Genomic DNA, 16,971 nt, shown 5'->3' with positions numbered 1-16,971 from the left:
GCCTCAGCTCAATCACAAGAAAACTGACAGGGCAAATAATTCTGGAAACTATTTCCAAAGATATAAAGGGCAGGAAGGTGACTGGGAGCAATCGGGATGGATTCACAGAGGGCAAATCCTGCCTGACCAACATGATAACCTTCAAAATTAGATGAGTGGGTTTGTAGGGCACAAAGATGATTAGGGGACTGGAGCATCTCTCAGATGAGAAGAGGCTGAGAAAGCTGAGACTGTTCAGCCTGAAGAACAACCCCCCTGAGCAAGGAAGTAGACTAGGTAATCTCCAGAGGTCCCTTCCAAACTAAAATTGTGACGCCACAATTCTAAGTGCTCATCCTCCTATACTCCTGCATGCATAATGTTTTTTTTCTGAATAAAATATTACACAAGATTTCAAGAATTGTGCCTTGGCCTTCATGGTTTCAATAAATAATATTTGCCTTCATATTTTTCCTTAGGTCACCTAAGATGCTGTTGTTATTCATGCTTTGTTAGATGCATCTATCACTCTGAAACACACCCAAACCTAGAAACATAAGAGCAGACAGTGAAATTCCAGAAGCATTTCCATTTATTACTTTGTTTAAGTGGTGTTAAAAAAGTGCCAGAAAAGAAGTCTTGTGACAATTCCCTAATAACAGCAGTTAAACATCCCCACTCGCTTCTCTCATTGGGTCACCTGATTTCTACCTGCTAAGAGCAGAGCTTTTATCCTGAAATCAGTCTGGTATCCCAGATAATGAGATACTTGATAACTTTGGACAGTCACATCAGTCACTTCTGTAAACACAAAAGCCCTAGCATATTCATGTTAAATATTTACAAATGCTACTTTCTCTGAACTTGCATAACTTTACTGCTGACTGACATGTCACAATGAATTGTTAACTTGCAGTATCATGACATTAATAATTCAGAAATTCCTGAACTCTGACATCAAAAATCATAGTGAGACACGAGAATTTATTCTTCACATGCTTTGTCTAATTCGCAAATTCTCCTTTGTGTACAGGAGAACCTGAACTGCTGTTTTACAGCCATCCTTATGAAAGAAGAGCAAAGTTGTTTGTGTTTAAAAACAAATTAAAAATGTATTTAACAAAGGTAGGATTGAGGAACTCAGCTGCATGCAGAACCTCACTTTTAATTCTGTGTGTCTGATGACATTGCAACTGATCTAGAGAATGTCAATAACATTAGTTAAATTTCACCCAAATTAATTTTACCCATTAATTAAATTTCACTCCACCAAAAAAAAAGGTAAACAGGTAAAGTTACCAAACTGTTCATTAATGATCCATTCCTAGCTATGCTTTCACTTTTTTCTTTTTAAATGGCTTTAACAAAAGCAAAGCAAAACAAAACAGAAACACTGCATGAGCTTTTAACAGTGCAAAGGATGTCTGACAACTTTGCTAATGACTTGGGTGAACAAGAACTGTTTTTTGCCCACCAAAATTTATATAAATAGGTACACACACTGACTTACCAGAAGGGGACAAAAAGCTAGGAGTGGAGGATGATGCGAAGTTTCACATTTCAGAAATTGTGTGCAACTAAAAACAGCCAATATCCAATAATGGACACAACGTAACCTCAATGGTATAACCTTTCTTGTTCCTCCCAGCAAATACTAAACTGCTAACCTTCCTGAAAATGAGAAATCAGAGACTACAGCTCACATATGCAGAGACGTCAAAGAATTTATATGGGTTCAAGGGAAGACTTGAGAATTTTTTAGTGAGATCTTTTGAGGGTTACTTAGAAAACAAATCAGGGAGGAGCAGCTGGTACTCCTGGAAGACTGTGTTGTCATACAGAGGGACCTGGACAGGCTGGAGGGATGGGCTGAGAGGAACCTCATGAAGTTCAACAAGGGCAAGTGCAGGGTCCTGCACCTGGGCAGGAGCAACCTGAAGCACCAGTACAGGCTTGGGGCTGACCTGCCGGAGAGCAGCTCTGCAGAGAGGGACCTGGGAGTCATGGTGGAGAGCCGCCTGACCATGAGCCAGCAATGTGCCCTTGTGGCCAAGAAGGCCAGCGGTATCCTGGGCTGCATTCAGAAGAGTGTTGCCAGCAGGTCAAGGGAGGTGATCCTCCCCCTCTACTCAGCCCTGGTGTGGCCACAGCTGGAGTATTGTGTCCAGTTCTGGGCTCCCCAGTACAAGAGGGACATGGAGCTACTGGAGGGAGTTCAGAGGAGGGCTACCAAAAGGATGAGGGGACTGGAGCACCTGTTGTACAAGGACAGGCTGAGAGAGCTGGGCCTGTTTAGCTTGGAGAAGAGAAGGCTGAGAGGGGATCTTATCAATGTCTACAAATATCTGAAGGTAGGGTGTCGAGAGGATGGGGCCAGACTTTTTTCAGTGGTGCCCAGCAATGGGATGAGAAGCAAGAGGCACAAACTGAAACACACGAAGTTCCATCTGAATATGATGGGTTTACTGTGAGGGTGACAGAGCACTGCAACAGGCTGTGTAGTCTCTCTCCCTGCAGATATTCAAAACCCACCTGGACATCATCTTGTGCAATGTGCTCTAGGTGATGATGTTTGAGCAGGGAGGTTGGACTGGATGACCTCCAGAGGTCTCTTCCAACCTCAACCATTCTGTGATTCTGTGATGCTGTGACTTTTTGATTAGTCTTCCCTAGGTATCCAGTTGTGTCCTCTGAGCAGTGACATACTATTGGAACTAGTCTGAACCACCAGAGTCACTTGTGTGTCTTGAAGATTTCCAGCTTTGTGGGGCAAAAACATGATTTAGTCTCATCACTGGAGAGGCTTAAGTCAGATTCCTACTTACTACCCACAACAACAACTCCAGCTCCCCATAAAAGGTAGAAGAGGTAAACAATTTCAGAGAATAATTGATCTCATCATGTCAATACTTTAACTGTTGGAGGAGGGTACTGACTTGTGAACAGTATTTCTAAGAAAAAAGAAAAAAAATAATAATAATAATGCCACAGGTTTCCAGCACATGCTCCAGAGACATTAATCACCAGCAAAATCCCATCTTAATCAGCAACATGACCCTTGTCAACACAGCAATGCAAACACCTTGTCGTGTTTCAGGGGCAGGGCTGTATCATCTGATCTTTCATTTTCAAGCACAACAGGAAAAAAAGAGAAGATAAACTGATGGGTATATTCTGAATCTATGGTAACTTTATTCTTTTTTCACAGTCTGGATGTGAGACAGCATGTGTTTGCACTGAATCACGTAACTAAAAGCATTCACCCATAATTTTCATTTTATTAAAGCCAGAAAACATAGCCTTTCAAAATCTAAAAAAAAAATCAAAAGCTTTCAAAATCTACAGCCTTGTGAAAGGGCTTCTGGAAAAACATTCTGGTCTCTGTCAATATTAATTGGGTGGAACTCATCCATAGGAAGTATTTCAATCAAGAAACTCAGCTCGTACTTTCTTGTTAGCAGCAGGGTTCCCTAGGTAACTCTAAGAGCATTCAGCCATTAAAATAAAGATAGAAATAGAAAAATATCAGAAGAAAATAAAGCAGGGTATCAGGTTCAAAAAGTCAAAGAAGTTCTCATTCTTTCCAATCTTTCAGAAAAGTTTTAATAAACAAGGTTCCTGATCACATAGTGAATCCATGATATTGTAAGTTAAAAACAATAACAACAACAAAAGTTTTCTACATACTAGTTAGCTGAATTGTCATTAAAAGCATTAACAACTGAAATTCACATATAGTCAGAATACAGATATTTATTCTTGATAGGATAACAGATTATGATTTGAAATACTGATGTTCAAACAAGGATACTAGGCCAGAATGCAATGCAAGACAACACCAAGAAACAAAATGTTGAAAGCAATGCTGTACCCATTACACTTGGGGATAATACACCAGGCCATTCTCCAGTGAATGTATGATTGTCATATACATGAAAACTGACAGAAGTGTCCTTAGTTAGCCTTTTTTAACTTAAATTTTCCTTGTGGTATGTGCATTAAAGGAACCAACCATATATATCTGTGACTTATTGGAAGTTTGGTCTCAGTAGACAGCACCATTTTAAATACTATACAACAGAAATAAGAAAAATATTTAATAAATAAGAAGAGGTAAAATTTAAGGATTAGATTAAGCAGAGCAAAATATTTGAATTTGGGAAGATGAAAGAAAAAGGTGTTTCCTTTGGAATATATCTAGCCAGTTCTCTGAATGCTTATGTCCTCCCATATATTTACCATTAAGAAGGACTGCAACTGGAAAAAAATAATGCAACAGCTGAAAAATAAATTAAGAAAGAAGGTGAGTTGACTGCTAGTACCAGTTTGGACTAATAGAACAAATTAAGTGGCATTGGTATAGGCTAGCATTAGGGTTTGTGAGTAAGGCAAGGATTCAGACTGACAATAGTTAATACATAAATTCAGAATAAAAAGTCCAGTTAAGCTAGTTGCTGCTGTTACCATCATTCAGTGGGCTATGGTAATACACGGTTCAACTATGAGGGAAAATTATATACTATGTGAGCAAAACCTGTGGGGCTAGCCTGGTGTCTTGACAGCTTGTACCAAAACAGATCACTACACCTACATTTAACTTAAGATGCAATCATCACAGGAAGACAAGGAATAGCAAAACGTTCATGAGATAAGCTGACAGTTGCAAGAAGCATGAGTCACCAGGACATTATAAATGTTGCTGTCAGTTTGCCTCACATCTTAAGACCACTGGCAATATGACTATTGTTTGTGTTTATATGGTGAGGGGGCAGTCACATTGGTTCAGAGAAAGGTCAGAGCTGTAATCTGCATTATGCGTTGTGCTAGATGAAGCCTGCAAGCTAGCTTTTTTCAGTCACAACTGTAATACACAAGAGTGAGAGCAACTGATGAGCATCCTGATGGATGGACCCCGTGGTACGGAGCCATGTGGGAGCAGTGCTTGAAGAGCTGCTGCCTGTGGGCAGCCCCCGCAGGCTCAGTTCGGGAAGGACGGCATCCCGTGGGAGGGACCCCACGGGGAGCAGGGGCAGAGATGGACCGTGAGGTAGCGGCGGAGACAAAGCGTTTGGGACTGACCGTAGTCCCCATTCCCCATTCCCCAGCACTGCTTGGGGGGAGGAGGTAGAAAAGGGTGGATGAGGAGAAGGTATTTTTAGTTTGCTTTATTTTCTTGTTTCTCCCTGTTCTAGTCTGCTAGTGAGAGGCGATAAATTTTATTAATTTCCCTATGCTGCGTCTGTTTTGCCCATGATGATAATTGTTGAGTGATCTCCCTGTCCTTATCTCAACCCTTAAGCACTTTCCATCATATCTTCTTCCCCTGTTCCTTTGAGGAGGAGGAGTGAGAGAGTGGTTGTAGTGGAGTTTAGCTGCCCAGCTGGGTACAACCACCACAGTCACAGAGGTGGATTGAGGTAAAAAACTTGGAAGGCTCTTAAATCACAGAATCACAGAATGTTTGGGGTTGGAGGAGACCTATGGAGGCCATATGATTCCTTGCCCCTGCTCAAGCAGGGACACCTCAAGCAGGCTTCCCAGGCCTATGTCCAGGCAGCTTTTGAAGATCTCCAAGGAGGGAGACTCCACAGCCTCTCTGGGCAGCCTGTGCCAGTGCTCCACCACCTGCACAGTGAAATGCTTTCTGATGTTCAGAGGGAACCTCCTGTGTTCTACTTGGTGCCCCTTACTTCTTGTCCTGTCACTGGGCACCACTGAAAAGAGCCTGGCTCCGTCTTCTTTGCACCCAGTGTGAATACAGGCACTCATTACTGTGTAATGAGCAAACTAAAAACAGTATAGTTGTTGGGGATACATAGAACCTGACGAGTTTTTGAAAACTGACATGACAGACTAACTTCTTTGAATGGACATGGCCAGTGTACTTAAGACTTTAGCCATTATCAACAGCAGTGTGTAAAGTGCCATCTGACCAATGGTAAGATTTCAGGCAACTTGTATATGTTATTCAATGTGTAATGGTGAAGTAGAAATAAATTTTGAAATAATTTGGTATCTGACAGGCCTGAAACGTTAGCCATGGCTTGCTGTCTGATAACACACATTCTATAAGAAACAGTTATAACAATTATTACTTTTTTTTTTTTTTTCCTTCGGAAGAGGAAAAAAAGTAACAAACATAACAACAAAAAGCAGTTCTTATTACAAGGTATCTTCAGAGTTTGAGAAGGACAGATGTAAGGGGAAGAAAAGCATGTGTTACAATCATTTCTAAATATATCTGTGAGAAAGCATCCCTGCTATCTTTCCCTTCACACCTTGAATCCTCACGCTGAAGTCAAGGTGTTACTCGCCTGTACCAGCTGCTTTGTGGTCAGAATCCTAGCACCAGTTTGAAGGTGTGAATAAAAATTAAAAAATTAAAAAAAAAAAATGTTCTGTTTGCAGTATTTACACCTACAGAGGTTCTATTAACACAAGCTGAAGATATTATAGACATATCACAAGAAGGGAAGGGCATATACATGCTTTGTTTGCTTGAAGAGAAAGCAGAACAACAGCTGTACACAACAGGGTTAGTGTTTTATCCAGGCAGACACTTCCCACTCCTACACATGCGCGCCACCTCACCTGCAAGCACTCGAACTTCACTTTATCCTGTGTGGTCAGCAACTCCTTGTGCACAACCAGTGACATATGACAGTTTTGGGGAGAAAACAAGATACCCATATCAAGTTATGCTCAGCTTTCCTCTTTAAAGAGAGGCTACTAGATCTCTGCTGTTCATTCTGGGCCCTGGAAGCCATGACCAAGGCAAAAAGCCAGCCCTAGTTTTTCGGTTACTTACTGATGTTTTGGACACAGACTTCCACAAAAGAATACCTTTGACAGCCACCCAAGCACCCTTAACTCTCCCATTAAGAATAAGCCCTTTCAACTGGGGGTAGCCAGAGCACCCTGAAAGTAACAGCTGAAGAAGCACTGCCAGAGTGGTGCCTGTCAGAGGGGTGCCTGAGGGGGCCGGGGCAGGAGAGAGCAGCAAGGCCACACGGAGCCCTCTCGCATCCCCACAGCAGATGGCTGTAATCCTCACATTTATTTGCTGAGGATAGTGGCAAAATCTTTCATATAGTTGCCATTTTTAAAATTACTGCACAAGGTTATACCTTTAGTTTATAACACCTAAGAGAAATAACATATCACACAAATAATGTACGTATCATTTTAATCACAAAGTAGTTTCAAACATTCAAAAACATATATCTCATAATTAAACAGTAGTATACCCAATTAATGTTATACAAAAATATTAAATAAAGAATAGATTAGAAAGCTTATTAAAATGTCAGTTTTTCCAATTTTTTGGTGTTTCTATTAACACAGTGTATCACCTTCCTTCTCCCTCCACCAAGAGTAAGTGCTAAACAACTCTGTCCTCGTATAGAACTGAACACTATTCTTAGTAACTGTGGTAAGTCTATAGGTGTTAGATGATGAAATGGAACTAGCACAAATTATTTTGCATTTCTGAAGCGTTCTGCTCCTCTGTGACCTCTTTCTATGTCACCGAAATGAAGTATTTCCTCCGTTCTTGTCAGTATAGACATAATGCTTTTCTTCTTTCTTAAGTACCAAAGTCCATCTTTCAGATTTCTATGTTATAGTCTATAATATCTTTTATAGAATAGGAGATTTTTTTTTTGAGTAAGAAAATCTATTCAGTCTAATAAAAAATGCATACTAAATCACTGTAAAAAGTAAATTTTTGTACTTTGTTTTTGCATGCAGTCCTTATCCAGCAGTCCACTACACACACATCGACATGAGTAAGGAATTTCTTCCTTGTCCCTTCAGTTTCCAGATGAAGGCTCCAAGTCTCTTCAGTTTAAACCAGTCAAGCCCACCTGCCACTGATTTACATACTTTCACTTATTGCAAGACTGTTGTGAAGAATAGTAATATTACGTATTAAAATATGTAAATATACAACAAAGTGAAGTCAGGAAGTCACAGAATTCCATTCTCTATCATCTGTATCCTAAACAGAAATTAATGCTTTTACATATAAAAATTAGTGCTCTTACATATAAGGAAATATTCTGAGACTGACTTCTGACTTTCCCTAAAAAATAAGAAAACATTCTCAAAAGCAGTCAAATGTGGCCTCTGGCAGTAAGGAAGAATGTTTCAAGATGATCTAGGCACAAGATAATACATGCTCATTTATAAAACCAAGCAATCATCCCACCTTCATGCTACAATAGGAGGGAAAACAAAAAAAATAGTCATATATATTACTTGTCTGCATCAGTCCTTAAAAATCATAAGTAAAATCATGATGAAAGCAGAGGTAGACTGTACAGTTATCTAGGTAGAGAAACAGTTTCAACATGAGTTTGCTGATATGGAAAACTATATAAAGATATCTCATCTTTGTCTTAGCTAACATTGGACTAACGGTATGTATAATAGTACACACCCAGCACTAAAACAGTTGTTATTCCTTCACAGAACTTAAAACAAATAAATCACATTTAAAAAGAGGAAAAATGTGGTTACAGACTTATCTTAATTGATTCTGTTGATTGCGCGTGATTAGCTGATTCAAGTGTATATTTGAATCAATTGCCACCATTTTGCAGCAGACAGGGTAGGTGTACTCAAACCACTTGGCAGCACACATATATATATACAAGTGCTGCTGGAACAGCTCCAGATTAAAAGTAGATCTAAGTGAAAATAAATGCAGTTTGATTTTCAGAAAAAAAAAAAAAACATCACTTGGCATATTAGAAACACTTTCATCGCATTAAATATGTATTAATAAAACACAAGTATATGTTTTAGTAATTTAACATTTCCTGCCTAAGGTTACTCTAGAATTAAAATCAATTTAGCTTCAACTGTTACATGGATTAATATTATTCAACAAAAGAGAGTAGACAGTTTAGTATGCATGAGCACCTTTTCTTGGCGCTTCAAATACATTTAATTTAGTAAGAATGGGGAAAAAATTAATGTGGAGAAACACAGAAAACCTAATAGCCTCAATTTAATTTCATTAAATCAAAATTATAGAAAGTATGGGATGTTTCTGAGAAACCTTTTATTCAGATTTTTCTGCACATTTCAGTGTGAGGTTTGCTCCCCTTTTCTAGCCATTCCTTTTCTCTTTCATCCAGCTGAGGGCCATGTCTGCACTGTCCCTCTACAATGCCATTTCAACTAGCCCACTGATACATTGATCACATTATGAACTGAGCCACACCACAGTTCCTACAGTGTTTAAGAAACGATTATAATAAAACACAATTTATTGTAGCTGAAGAATTATATTGGCATATTAAATTTTGACTCAGCAATAACTTAGGACAAATTTTTCATACGAATTATCTGGTTTTGTTGCAAGGAAGAAGCAATTGACAATATTTGAGTACCACTGTAACACAGTTACAATCTGACCTCCAGTGTAAACTAATAACTAGCTAATGTAAGAAAACAACGAACAACAAACTTTCTCCACATGTATTACAAAGAAAGTAATACTTTTTATTATTTCTCAGGCACTGCACTAGGTTGTTTTGTGTTTTGTTGTTTTTGCTTTCTTTTCTTTTGTTTTGAATCTAAAAATATGTATTTTTAAAAGGAAAATCCATGTAATTTTTAGAAATTCTGTTGTGGGGACTAAAATTTCCAACTGTCAGTATCACATCACAAACTGATATTTTAAGATTTTGGTCAAAAATGTTACAATGTGTTAAATTAAAAAAAAATAATAAAAAAAGAATTAGTCACTTATCAAAGTTGATATTTCAGGTTGCACATCAATAATCTCTTTTTGGTCATTAACTGTTTGTCTGCCAACTTTTGCGATGCTCTACAAAAAGCTCCTTTCTCCATAAAAGGAGAGTTCAGGTGTGTCTTGCATTTATAAGCTATTTCAATAGCTAGAACCTATTTTGTTTCCAAGTCCAAGAATGAGAATGCTTAGAACTGTTCAGAGTGACCATGTCCATCCATGTGACAAGTTCCCGAATGCTTAGGATTAAAAACCAACATCATCTTTGCAGAAAAATGAAATTAAGGTTATCCATTTCAAACAAGTAAAGCAGGAAAGCTAGGAAAAAACAGTCAAACAAAAACAAGGCAGGCATAAACCCAAATAAAACATGCAATGTGACTTTAACAGCCTTTATTAACCCATAAAAACTGCTTCTTTCCCATGTAGTTTCTCTAAAATGTGCTGCTTCATTCAGCACCAGAACTCTATTGGTGGAACAAAAAATGACGCTACATTCTAAAGAAGGTATTTGCCCTTACAGATGTCAGCTTCACAAAGTTTTCCATTTGAGAGATTTTTCCAAAATTGTTTCCTATCAGTATTGCTATAACAGATAATGATGTAATCTCCTGCCTCTGTAACCTCTCCTTTTATCAAGGCTGAGAAGACTACTCAAATGATAAGTGTCCTGAAGCACACTGCTGGATATATTTGAAAATGAGGGGCGGGGGGAAGGAAAAAAAAAAAAAAAAAAAGGATGTAAGGAAAAAAAAAGTGAGAACATACACTGTTTCAGTATTAACAAACAATTACATTACCAAGATTCAGAAATATACAGGAATGTTGAGGGACATTTTCAATCAAAAATAATGTCAGGCACTGAGAACTAAGTATATTTCCTGTGTTACTATTAAAATGGAGAAGGACTTTCTATCAGGGAATGAAGTGATAATAGGAGGGGTAATGGCTTTAAACTAAAAGACACGAGATTTAGATTAGATATTAGGAAGAAATTCTTCACTGTGAGGGTGGTGAGGCACTGGCACAGGCTGCCCAGAGAAGCTGTGGATGCCTCATCCCTGGAAGTGTTCAAGGCCACGTTGGATGGGGCTTTGGGCAACCTGTTCTAGTGGGCAGCATCCCCACTAGATCATGCCCAGGTGATCTTCAAAGTCCATTGTAACCCAGCCCATTTCGAGATTCATTCTATGATTCTAAATCCTTCAAAATAAAACAATTCAAAAAAAAAAAAAAAATCCCGGGAAACTGGATCATCCTTGTTCACAAGTTGTTTTTTTTTTTTTTTTTAATGTTTGCAGTTTTCTCAGCTCAGACAGAGAAAATTTAATTTAAATCTATATTATCTCTTTGCATATTACCATTTTCTCTTTCACACGTTTGACTGGAAGGCCCGAGTTTCAAAAGCTGTAAGGGAAATAACAGTTTTAAATAGTGAATAAAGTGGGCTAATCACTGAAAACCTGATTTAACAAGACATAATTTTAAGCAATACAGCATCCACTAGTCACCCAAAATGGACATAAGCAAGTGTATGTCAAACCAAGGGGACTTCCCAAACAGGCTGGTACACCACCTCTGTTAATCTCCGTTCAAGTAGTGCCAGAGAGAGTAACTGGCAGGCTTGTCAGGGAACGATGGACAGGGTTGAGGAGCAAAGTGCCTGGGGTGATGTGACAGGAGAGAATCCCCCAAATCAACAAAATAGGGTTCACCTCCAGCATTTGCACGTACTTAAGTGCCCACAATGCACCATTACGGAGAAATCCTCAGGGCAGTTTGTGGGAGATCAGGATGGTGCAAGCTAGCAACCTGCGTGCAGCTGCAAGGCTAGGGTCTTTCTGGGACCACAGAGATGTGGTGGGATGGCTCCCATGGTGAGGGCTGCAGTGAAGGGACACAGGCTCTTCAGGAGAGACAGGTTGGGAAGATGAGGAGGTAGAGTTGCCCTTTCTCGTGAGAGGAAGAATACTACAGCAGGCTTAAAGAGACATCCATAAAAACTTAAAATATTATTTCAGGGAGTATGTGGAAAGCAACATAAAACACAGTAAGCTATCTTTCAGCAATTGCTGCAGAAGATGTCTCTGACATTCATTTTAGCTTTTAACCCTGCACTTCCATCAGTGTCTTGCGTCGCTTGGGGTTCCCTGCACTCCTCAGCATCCGTATTTGTCACATCCGAACATATATGGTACTGTTTAACTACTGAAAAAACAAGCATCAGCATGAAACGTATGTCTGCTTTAGGTAAAGATTAACTTATTTACAAACCCAGCAAAAACCTGGCAACCTGAGCATGTGAGAACACATTCAGCGTTTCTCTAGGGGACATCCACCTTCCTCTTCTACACATTTCCTTGACAGAGCTCCTTTTCTACACAGAGTCTTTCCCTCCTCTTTTTTGCCCTGGAGAAGGGCATACACTGCCAGGGCCTCCTGGCGGTGGTGCGGACGATGGTGAGGACGGAGCAAGCTTGAAAACGAGAGAGAACTTAAATAACGCACAGCTAGCGTTTTGTAAAACGGCTTGTTGGGGAGCAAGGCATTATTTTTCAAACAATGAAATACCGCAGCTAAGGCATTTTTCGCACAACCATCGGACACCTCAGTTATGTTTCAGTTACAATCTGTTCTTCACGCTTCGTGCCCTCGGCCGAAAAGGACGCGGCCACGGACCCGCCGGCGGCGCCTCAGCGGCCGGGGCCGAGCCGAGCCGGGCCCCTCAGGGCGGCGCCGGCCCCTCCGCCGCCACCGGCCGCCGGGGGGCGCCGAGCCGGGGCCGCCCCAGCCGCACGGAGGCCCCGCGTTGCCGGCCGACCCGGAAGAGCTCGGCTCGGCTCGGCACGGCCCGGCACGGCCCGGCTCGGCTCGGCTGGGCTCGGCGGCGGAGGCGGAAGATGGCCGAGTCGCCGGAGGAGGTGGCGGTGCTGGTGCAGCGGGTGGTGAAGGACATCCGCAACGCCTTCGCGCGGAACCCGCACATGTGAGCGGCGCCGCCGGGCCGGGAGCGGGCACGGGGACGGGGCCGGGGACGGCGACGGGGCCGCGGAGGGTCCGGAGCTGCCCTCCCGGCTCCGGGGGAGCCGCAGCGGCTGCCTGTGGCCGGGCTGCCCGGGGAGGGCCGGGTGTGCTCAGCGGGCGGTTCTCGGCACGGCGGGGCCGGCGCTGCGAGCCCGGCTCGTACGGAGCCAGCCCCGAGCCCCCGGTTGAGGTGGTGGCAGCCCCGAGCCCCCGGCCGAGGTGCCTCTCCCACCCCGGCTTCTCCTCCCGTCCTTTGTTTCGAGACACACGGCGTGTAAGGGGAGCGACTTTCTGCCCGGCCAGCCTCCATGTTAGCTACGGCAAGTGAGACAGCAGATCGCGGGGAGCAGCTTTGTGACTCCGACGTGTGTGTCAAGAAAGGGCTGCAGTCCCTGGGGTGGCGGCCTGGTAGTCTGCCCCAGAAAATGGCACGCCGAGCAGTTACTTAGGAGCCCTGCGTGTGCTTTTTTAATTTGCTCGAGGGAGAGGATCAGGACGAGCATCCTCACGCTTCTCTAAAAGTAGCTAACCACTTGGGTAGGTGGCCAGGTTTTAAAATACAGCATATGGGTGCTGCCTAAAAAAGAACTGCGTTTTGCCATGGAGTTTCATTTTTAGGTTGTGAGCCGTAATATGCTGTAAACAGACAGTATTTGTGAATGAACGCTGTGAGCCTTTCTAGTCCCTACTCGTTCTCCAAAATTCTTTAGCGATGGCAAACTCGGAGACCGTGTTTTGGAAGAATATGCTGCTGTTGCTGTTTTCTTTCATACAATCCAGGGGGTGAAAGTAGGTTATAAGAGTCATGTGCGCCGAGACCGATGCGCTGTGTCATGCTTGGAGTGAGGAAGCACGGGCTGGTGTACCGCTCACCTGAGGTGGAGCAGGGGGAATTCAGCCGGCCAGGCTTCTGGGCCACAGCGCCCGTGTGGATAAAACAGGCTCCAGGCCCTTGGCTCCAGGCCTTCTGCCTCTGGAGCAGCGGATTGCAGCCCCGATGGTCAGGCGTCCTCATAGGTCCGACACCCTGCCTTCCTCCTGTGGGCCAGGACGTTCGTGATCCTTTGCAGTCCCTGTCAGACTTTATCGTCTTCAACTGAGTGTCCCGTTTGTGTCACAGATCCAGTTTTGAATTCTTTAAATCTGGCTGCACAGAAAATAAGTGGCTTGCCCAGTGCACAGTGTTCGTTTAGGACCTCATACTTTTGTCCCCGACTCTAATCGCTATTACAGCATTTGTTGTCCCATGTCTTTGACTCTTTGTTCACTTGCCCCCGTTGCTTCTGTTGGAATGGATGCTTTGTTCTGGCAGGCTCCCCATTTTCTAGGGTTTAAAGGGGGCGTTGTCTCTGGTCAACAATAAAAGCATGTAAAAAATCAATTTTGGGCTAACTAGAACATTGTTCTTTCTCTTTTATTTATTTGTTTTGAATTAGATTTGGAGCAAGCTTGCATAAGGCTATGAAGTTTACTGGAAGATACTTTTACCCAGTCCCTACAAGCACAGGTTCCAATAAAATCATTGGCATGAGTTGTCCCACTGGAACTGGTGGATTGCCAACACTGAACAGATCAGTGCATGTCTTCTTTTTGAACTTTGCTTTTCTGTGCACGTGAGGTCAAACAGAATATAAGATTCGCTTGTCAAAAAAGTACGTGAGTTTTATGGGTGTAATTGGAAAGCTGAACTCTTAGATGGTAGCCCAACATTTGTGTGTGAAATCAGAGGATGCTTTCTAGTTTGCTGACAATGATCTATATCACTTTAGCTCAGATCACTTTTTCTGTCTCAATTCACTACGTTCTTACTGTGTTTGTTTAAACAACACGCTTCGCTTTATTAGATTTGAAACTCTAAATCAAGGCATCTTTCGGTATGATTGCAAATTTCTCTGCTGGGGGCTGAGAAAGAAACTTGCTTTGTTAAGTCCTTGCTGATACGAAATTTGTCTTGCTGCTGGCAGAGCTCAGCAGATGGTTGCACCTAACTTCTCCAGTCTCGATGCAGGTTGAAGAAGCTCTGTAATGACTGAGGCCTTCAGTGACAACCTCAGTTAAATCATTCACTGAGTTCTAGCAGCTTCCATTGTGTGTTTTAGGAATGTGAGTTACTGTGATACATTGATAACCCGTAAATCCAAAGGTAGTTCATGCGTTTTTTGGAGCATGACCGTAGTACTTGCTTTTAGGAAAATAAATCCATGCACACCAAAAAAAAAATCATAAAATTCAACAGACAATAATGGAAAACCAGGGAATCTAGGGAGTGAAATATTACTTTCACAGTAGGTGGTGCTTCAGGTGCTAGCAAAGAACAGCAGCCCTCGATTGCTGTTTCCTTCAGTGTTGTGAGCAGCTTGTATCTTGACCTAAATGTGTGCATCCTCCGTCCTGCAGCTGGTTTGTGCAGTCATGTCAATATGACCGAGCTGTGCCCACGCCTGGGCCGGATCGATGGCTGCATTCATCAGGGGTAAGTGCCAGGTCCTGCTCTGGGGTCACAGCAACCCCAGAAGGAGCTGATGGTTGGTTCTTTTCCAACCTGGATGATCCTGGATGATCCTACAGTTCTGTGACCGGAGGCTGTCTGCAGAAGATTAAGGGTATTTCAGTCATTTACTTTTACAAGCGCTAATTGGGTGACTGGTGCCTGCGCGTGAGTCCTGCTGCAGAAGCGTTTTTTGGGGTGTGCGATGGAGCAAAGGCTGCAGGTGTTCTCAAGCAGTATCTGTTGGACTGACAAAATGAACGGCCTGCCCTGTTACTTGTTCCTTTTGCGGACCAGGGGGGCCTTCAGGAGCAGCCAGCTGGAATAGGTGGTGGTTTGTATGAATTGTTTTGGCCGTAAGTTAGGCACCCTGTTGTGGATAAGTCTGTTCTTCTGGTATTTTAAAGTATAAATTCTGTTCCTTCTCAGGAACTGAAAGCCACATATGGTTTCTGAACCACCCAGGTCATCAGAAGCAATACCAGGGTGTTGTAGACAACATCTCTACCAGATGACAAGTCCTGGTTTGCGTCTTGGGAAAAATGAGCAGTTACCAGACACACCATTTCTTGTGTTGCATTGTATCTTCACAATTTTCGTTGTGCCATGGTATGGCCCCCTGCCTCTTGGCTTGCTGAGCATGACCCCAGAGTTGGGGTGTTTGGCTTGTCAGCTCCGTGCAAACCTTACCTATCTGTCATCGTGGCATCTTCAACGCAGTGTTGTGAAATTTAGCTTTCCCAAATCAGACCTTTTTTGCTTGGTAAGAACAGAAGGTGTGGGTGTGTGGTTCTCTTTGTTTTTTGTTTTTGTTTTTTCCCCTTGCTGTTTACCTTTGGTGTACTGTCTATAGGCATCAGCTGGCAAATTTTATTGGTTATTCACAGAATTAATTAGCAAAGCTGCAGGTAACTATCTTTCTTGTAGCTGAGGCCCTGTGTGTCCCAGTATGCAAGGCCAGGCAAAGTTTGGCCAAGGACTAGGTTTAAGATTCATAAATGAAATGGAGCCAGCAGGAAGTACCAACTTCAGTCTATAAGGCACCTTCTTGAAAGCAGCAGTCTGGAATGACGTTGTAGGTCTAATCTGACTAGCTTTGTGAAAAGCTTAACTTGTTTTTTCAGTGGAGCAGCAAGCATGAAAATCTTCCTTTTGATATTTACTGCTTGCGGTGTAGTGGGTAGTAAAATATAGTTTTCCTCTTCTGTTCCCAGGTGACGAGATGGGTAGGGGACCTGGCTGTGCGTTTGGAGACAGAGCCAAGCTATTTGGGGATGTCTTCCCTCAGGTTGCTTGTGCTCTTTGTGGCTTGTTGCAGTCTGACAGAATAAATCAGTTTTCTGAAAAAGCAGATATACTTGTTCTTTAACAAGCACGTGGTGTCACTTTTGCTTTTAGACACTGAACTAAATCAGTGCATTCAGATTATCTAGTAACAAAATTAGTTTAAGGTAACTGAGTTAAGGTTACAGGGTCGGAGCGTATCTGTAGGCCTTGTACTGAGAAATTTTAAGGTGGTTCTGAAAACTACAGCAGTTTTTTTTTCCTGTCTGAGACCTGAGGAGCTCCCTTCTCAGCAACAGACATTTTTCTGTGAAACAGGGCATAATGGTGAAATCGTTCATAATAGCAAGTATAAAATAATGTTGCTTTCGGTCCAGGTGAGTGTGAAAAATTGACAGTCTGTTTGTTTTTAAGAAGCTGTTAAAGCCACTCTTCC

At 42.3% G+C, this 16,971-nt stretch overlaps 1 protein-coding gene across 1 annotated transcript in view; it reads left to right on the top strand.

The window, feature by feature from the left end:
* Positions 1-12,530: 12,530 nt before the first annotated feature.
* PTAR1 (protein prenyltransferase alpha subunit repeat containing 1) overlaps positions 12,531-16,971 on the top strand; it is a 36,983-nt gene continuing 32,542 nt past the window's right edge. Inside the window, exon 1 of the mRNA XM_083818808.1 lies at positions 12,531-12,725. Within this exon, the coding sequence (XP_083674934.1) occupies positions 12,640-12,725 (86 nt within the window). The 5' untranslated portion in view covers positions 12,531-12,639. The remainder of the gene's footprint in view (positions 12,726-16,971) is intronic.

Source organism: Anser anser (genome assembly GCF_964211835.1).
Source record: "Anser anser genome assembly, chromosome: Z".
Taxonomy (NCBI): Eukaryota; Metazoa; Chordata; class Aves; order Anseriformes; family Anatidae; genus Anser; species Anser anser.
Note: the sequence above shows the minus strand (reverse complement) of the source record. Positions and strands in the feature narration are given on the sequence as shown.